This window comes from Ctenopharyngodon idella, chromosome 20 (assembly GCF_019924925.1).
Source record: "Ctenopharyngodon idella isolate HZGC_01 chromosome 20, HZGC01, whole genome shotgun sequence".
Taxonomy (NCBI): Eukaryota; Metazoa; Chordata; class Actinopteri; order Cypriniformes; family Xenocyprididae; genus Ctenopharyngodon; species Ctenopharyngodon idella.
In genome coordinates, this window is record NC_067239.1 from 27,647,621 (window position 1) to 27,654,822 (window position 7,202).

Below are 7,202 nucleotides of genomic sequence, written 5' to 3' on the forward strand. Positions count from 1 at the left end.
TTGCCACAGTCCATTTTAAATGAGCCTTGGCCCAGAGAAAACGCCTGCGCTTCTGGATCATGTTTAGATATGGCTTCTTTTTTGACCTATAGAGTTTTAGCCGGCAACGGCGAATGGCACGGTGGATTGTGTTCACCGACAATGTTTTCTGGAAGTATTCCTGAGCCCATGTTGTGATTTCCATTACAGTAGCATTCCTGTATGTGATGCAGTGCCGTCTAAGGGCCCGAAGATCACGGGCATCCAGTATGGTTTTCTGGCCTTGACCCTTACGCACAGAGATTGTTCCAGATTCTCTGAATCTTTGGATGATATTATGCACTGTAGATGATGATAACTTCAAACTCTTTGCAATTTTTCTCTGAGAAACTCCTTTCTGATATTGCTCCACTATTTTTCGCCACAGCATTGGGGGAATTGGTGATCCTCTGCCCATCTTGACTTATGAGAGACACTGCCACTCTGAGACTCTCTTTGTATACCCAATCATGTTGACAATTTACCTAATAAGTTGCAAATTGGTCCTCCAGCTGTTCCTTATATGTACATTTAACTTTCCAGCCTCTTATTGCTACCTGTCCCAACTTTTTTGGAATGTGTAGCTCTCATGAAATCCAAAATGAGCCAATATTTGGCATGACATTTCAAAATGTCTCACTTTCAACATTTGATATGTTATCTATATTCTATTGTGAATAAAATATAAGTTTATGAGATTTGTAAATTATTGCATTCCTTTTTTATTCACAATTTGTACAGTGTCCCAACTTTTTTGGAATTGGGTTTGTAAATGTCCTGTCTGTGAACATTCTGGCTTCCCAATACGTTACAGCAGCGGTCAAAAAACGTGGACAAAACAGTCACCCTTTGAGTGCCATGTGCTTTAATATGACCATTCCTTTACGCCGTCATCACCAGGGTGTTAAAGGGTTAGTTCACCCAAAAATGAAAATACTGTCATTTATTCATTATGCTCCGAAGCTTCCTGACGGCCATCACTAAATAAATCGTTATTTTGTTTTTTTTGGCGCACCAAAAATATTCTTGTCGCTTTATAATATTAATATTGAACCACTGTACTCACATGAACTGATTTAAATATGTTTTTAGTACCTTTATGGATCTTAAGAGAAAAAAATGTCATTGCTCCCTATGCAGGCCTCACGGAGCCATCGGATTTCAACAAAAATATCTCAATTTGTGTTCCGAAGATTAACGAAGGTCTTACAGGTGTGGAACGGCATGAGGGTGAGTAATAAATGACATTATTTTCATTTTTGGGTGAACTAACCCTTTAATAGCGTGTCGTGCGAGGGCAGGTGACACTGAAACAGCACACATTGCCTTCTGTGTTTAAACAGGCACTCAGTGCTAATTTGGACAGACACAAAACAATAACGAAAGCGCTGGGCAGGGCTTGACAATAAGGACTGCGTCGTCACAAAAGATTATCATTTGCACGTTTTTAAGCCTTGCCGATTTAAACATTCAAATGCAAGAAGACACGAAAGAAAACTTGTGCGCGCTGTGTGAGAAGTTTTGTGCGCGCACACATTCGGAAAGCTGCATCTCAGGCAGTGTGCGAATACTAAATTGAGCTCTCTTCTTGCACTCGAATGGACAAATTCACACAAAATTATGTCAATCTGCCCGTCTTGGTGAATATGCTAGCAAACATAGTCGGATATGTCTTAAGTGAACATAAACAGTAGAGAAAGACAACGCATGTGTACGGTATCAGTATAGTGGATCCATGCATTGTGTCTTAAAGTGACAGCAGCAGTTAATCAAACAACAAAAGACAATGAAATCACTCACTGCTCTTGACTGAATAACTTTAATAAGGATTAATCTTTATTTAATTTATACAGTGATGATTATATGAGTGTTATTTTACATTTGATTACTTTATTCAATTTATGTACCTGAAAACTACTGTTAGACCTACCTGAAAAACCTGAAAACCTTTTTTATTTGTATCTTTGCTCTATTGTATATAGGGCTGCCCCCTAATAGTCAACTAACTGTTAGTCGACGAGAAGAGGCTTAGTCGACCAAAATTTTATTTGTCGCTTAGTCGCAGGAAAAAAAATTCACAGAAAGTGGCAAAGTCACGCAGTCTGTGACAGACAGATCGTTAACAGCTGGTTTATGTGGTAATTACAGTACATCGGGCAGGACATCCAAACGCTCGCCTTACATTAATCGAGCTCAAATATGTCTGAAACATGTTAGTAGCAACTTTATGGCTGTCTCTCTCTGTGAACTTGAGTGTGCCGAAAAAAAGAACCGAACTCCATGTAAACTTGCCTCACAGACATGAAAAATATATCTAACGAAATGTCTACTTTTAAATGAACCAATTCAGCTGAAAAACAAATATTCTCAGGTTATGTAATCCGTAAGCGTGCATTTAGACGCATCCACTACTGCGGAGATGGAACCGAAACCGTGACCCTAAAACCGATCTGTGAGTAATTTAAATCATTACACCATCATTCTATATGATGATGCATCCAATTTTAAGCTACCTGACTCATTATGCTGTTGGTTATTAAGTTACCCATGTCCTAAGAATACTGGTAACAGGAATAAGGATGAAATCAAAAGCAATTACAGGAACTGCTTACAAACAAATGCACAATATGGGGAACACAGTATCAGTTCCCATTACAGATCCTCAAGCCACAACAATTAACATTATTACAATAAACTAATAGTGAGCCAATTACTTTGTTAACATATTTTTCTGGTCTTAATCCACCAATGCTATTCCAACGAATTTTTTTTTTTTCTTCCCACTCAGAAATATGTCACATTACACAGTGAATATAACAGCAAAAAAGTATGTCGTAAATCACACTGATATTTTAAACCAACCAATATGGTAAAAAAGCTATGCATTAATATGTTAAGAAGCTCTGGAAAGCACATTTTAAATTGTATTATGAGAGCATTGTGCCACCCTGTAATTTATGTGATTCATCTGAGCTTTAAGTAATATGGCACCTATTGTTTGTAACTAAAAACAGCAGACTCATTCGATGAATAACACAGTAAATAGAAACTGGTTAACTTGATTAGATGAAATAAGAACACATTTTTGCCATCTTAGAAAAAGGTCTGATGATTTGTAGAAAAGCAGGTGTTGAGTCTGTTGTTTTTCTTGGCTAATAAGACATTAAACACTTAAATCTTACATGCATTAATGACTGCATTAACAAAAAACATCAAGCGCCAAGTCTGAAACTATGTTAACTGACGTTTACAGAGCAAAACCATTTAAAATCATTATTTAGGACCACGAGAGATCCTTAAAAAGACTGTCCTAAATTCTCCCTCTAGGACAAATGCTCTCATCTAGGACATTCTAGAGCACAGAGTGATATTTCTCTATCGCAACATGCAAGCCACCCATAAAACATTATTGCTGCTGATAAGATCTCAACATAGTTTCACTTTAAATGTCTCAATACAGCTTCAGTCAAAGCAGCATTCAGCCAAAGTGTTACAATGCAATCAGTCCGTTTTTACACCTTTTAAAGGGGGCTAATCACAATATTTACTGTAATTCTGATTAAACATTTCCCAAATATGCTCTAAAACCTCACAGCCTGGACGGGTTTCAAGTGCATTATACATTAAAACCTTCCTGTGTCAACAAATCTGCTTCCTCTCTGACTCTGAATGGCTTTGCACATTACAAAAGATTCATTACTAACAGCCTTTTCCCTCTATCCTAAATTTAATCAGCCTAATTAAAATTAATAATTAGCACTTACTATAGTTATGCGGTGCCTCTTGACAGAGTGGGAGCCCTTCATTCTAGCATTGGCAATCTGAATGGCATCAAAACTGACAATCGGTCTGTTTTTGTGATGCAGACAGCTCATTGATCGACTGGCACAAACCGATGCTCAGAGGAGCATGAAAACATTTCCGACACTTGTCGTTAGAGGTCCGACGGGTGCAGATGATTTGAGCTTTCTCTCTCTCGCTCTTTAACTCTCTCTGGGTACCAAAGAAGGGAATAGTCGTCACTCAAGGACTAACCAGTGGTGAGACTGCATGATAAGGCAGGTAAGGTCTTCTTGCTTATCTGTGTGTCCCTTTTCTACCAATGACGTACAAGAGCTACAGCTCCAGCACAATAAACTTAATTTATACTGTAACTCAAAGTGCTTTAAAAATAAGTGGGGCATTCAATATTCTATTTCCAGTTTTGTTATATTATGGATGCAATTTAAACACTACATTACCAAATGTTAATGGGTAGTTTATGTGACATGTCAAGCAATGACAGTACATTAAATATTAAATATTTGTACTTTTAAATATTTACCACTTTTAAATAAATAACGCAGGATTATCTACGTGAGCTGCGAAAAGTTACAGCTAAAACAAAAACTTAAAAAGTGACCAGTCACATAACCTGCACTTATACACCTTTATACTTTCATACAAATTTAAACCTGAGAATTCTCTTTACACTTAAAAAGAAGATGCCAGTTTCCTCCAGTGCATGTGCTATGCTGTGTGGAACACACAAGTGTAGCAGAAAAATGTTACATTGTGTCAGTGCAGTGGAGACACTGTTACGCTCACGCTGAATTGGAAATATTTTCAAATATCATTATGGATGAAATTTTGCTACTCTGTAAATTTATAGTGCAAAGGAATACTGTTACAATGTATCGGAAAAACCATAACCCTAGTATATGTTGTTAATTAATATTACTCTGTACTTAAATTTATAATTACACAGTAACAAGGACATCGTAAAATAAAGTGTAACCGTAAATAGTTATCATTGCAGTTGAAATACAGTGTAACAATATCACTCTAGCAGAAATAACACTACATTGTATCAATATGTAGCAGAATTTTTTTTACATTGTATCAGTGTAATGGAAACATGGTTACAAATACTGTTACACGTTACAAATGTAGTGGAAATACTGTTACACTGTCACAGTAGTTAACAAAACCGTTACACAGGAGCAAAAACAGTGTTTCACACTACAAGAAACACTATTACATTGTACTGTAGCGGAAATATTGTATTACTCACTGTAGTGAAAAATACAGTGTAACAATATCACTAGCAGAAATACTGCCACACTGTATCAATATGCAGCAGAAAACAATGTTACATTCTATCAGTGTAGTGGAAACACTGTTATGATGTATTGGAAATACTTTTAAATATCATTATAGTGGAAAACAATTGTTAATTGTTACTCTGTAAAATTGTAGTGGAAATATTGTTACACTGTATCAGTGTTACATTGTAGCGGAAATATTGTTACTGTATCACGGTAGTAAAAAGTTATAATGGAGTTGAAACAATGTTTCACACTATCGGAAACATTGTTACACTACCTCTGTAGCGAAAACATTGTTACAATGTATTATTTTAGTGAAAATACAGTGTGTAACTATCACTTTGAAATTCCGCTACACTGTATCACTCTAGAGGAAACACTGTTAGTCTGCATCAGTGTATCGGAAATATTGTTACACTGTAGCAGTGTTACATTGTAGCAGAAATATTGTTGCTGTATTACGGTAGCAAAAAAAGGTTACAACGGAGTTGAAACAATGTTTCGCACTACAGGAAACACTGTTACACTGCACCTCTGTAGCGAAAACCGTTACAATGTATCATTTTAGTGGAATCGTTACAATATATCATTCATCATTACAATGTATCATTTTACAGTGTAACTGTCACTCTAGCAGAAATTTTGCTACACTGTATCACTCTAGAGGAAACATTATCGTTAGTCTGCATCAGTGTATCGGAAATATTGTTACAGGAAGTCGCGTGAGGGTGACTTGACAGTTCTTTTGCGGAGTAAAGCTGCGCGTGAGTCACAACGTCATGCGTCTCGATGTTTATTCTTTTAAAACTGTCACATCGACGGATCAGACTACTTGCCTATGGAGCGATGTAAAAACATCTATTAGAGAATGTCACAACTGTAGGAAATACGTTCACAATCATGCTGATAGTTTCATCAACACATGTAGCGCGCGTATGCACGCTCCAAAGTTTAGAAGTGAATAGGAATTTGCAACCAATCAAATGAAGGCTGTGAAATACTACACACAAATCCCAGCGAACCTCAATGTTATTAATAGGGCTTTTCATACTCACGTTTTCTGTATCTTTCTCATTGACAGTAGGTAGTGGTGTTCTAGTTGACATTTTAATGTGTCTTTATCTCCAAAGTGGATCTTGCAGTCCAAGTCTGTCTGATCACATCAACCTTCAGTTTGCAGGGTGGACAGCTGCCGGGCACCAGCTGATGAAGATCATGGATTCGATCGACATCAAAACCAAATTCCAGCACGAATAAAAGATCCAGATTAATGCAATAATTTATCCAGACGCATAACGGCACAACAGGTCACCGGTGACACAAAGGAGCAACTCTCCACAAAGATCTGGCAACCAACAGGTCATAACCAATATGCTGCACTGTATTACTTTAAAAAACTTTGAAAAAAGTGCCTATTGTAAACTCAAGCACAAACAGTTCACAGGCCCCTCAGAAACTGCACACAGCTTTCAGACAAGGAAAAGGGGAGGGGGGCGTCCGCTTAAAACCGGTTCTGGATCTTGATGTAAGCTTTCCGAATGCGCAGTCTCGTCCCCTAGCTCCAGACAATCTGCTCTAAATCACTCCAGGTTGATTAAATTCCTCCCATCCCGAAGTGTGGGTTTGCCAGTCCAGATAGAGCTCAGTCCAAGATGGCTGCGTGCTGGCTGATGGTGCCAAGCCAAACCCAGCGCAGCGCAGCCGGAGGAAGTGAGGACAGAGGCGGCTGCACAAGCTCATTGGCCGGCGCGGCGCTGTTTGTTGTTGCTGGGGTGATTACTAAGGAGAAAAATGTACCTGTCGCACAAAAACCCGGCAAAATAACTCAGTGGTACCTCAATGGTTCATGCTCAGATCGCTCATCCAGTGAAGTCCGTGACCATGAGCATGCAGGAATGTGGAAAACACATATAACATTTAATAGTTTAGAAAATGTCAGATAATGTTTTACCATGTTTTTGAACATGTAGTACATTTGAGTATAATGTAAATGTATGGTGGTAAATAAATATGAAAATCACTATAATAGTACTTTATAATTTATATTAACTATTTATATACTTATATTAATCTATTTGCTATCTATCTATCTTATGT

General features: G+C 37.6%; 1 protein-coding gene across 14 annotated transcripts in view; it reads right to left on the bottom strand.

Annotated features, from left to right (window-relative positions):
• mark3b (MAP/microtubule affinity-regulating kinase 3b) overlaps positions 1–6,916 on the bottom strand; it is a 70,163-nt gene extending 63,247 nt beyond the window's left edge. For 2 of the 14 annotated variants that reach the window (XM_051873954.1, XM_051873955.1), the window contains exon 1: positions 3,783–3,944. In XM_051873954.1, the coding sequence (XP_051729914.1) occupies positions 3,783–3,893 (111 nt within the window). In that variant the 5' untranslated portion in view covers positions 3,894–3,944. Of the gene's footprint in view, positions 1–3,782; positions 3,946–6,160 lie in introns of those variants that run through there. The other 12 variants (XM_051873959.1, XM_051873958.1, XM_051873956.1 and 9 more) reach the window with 11 other exon arrangements.
• Between the last annotated feature and the right edge of the window lie 286 nt (positions 6,917–7,202).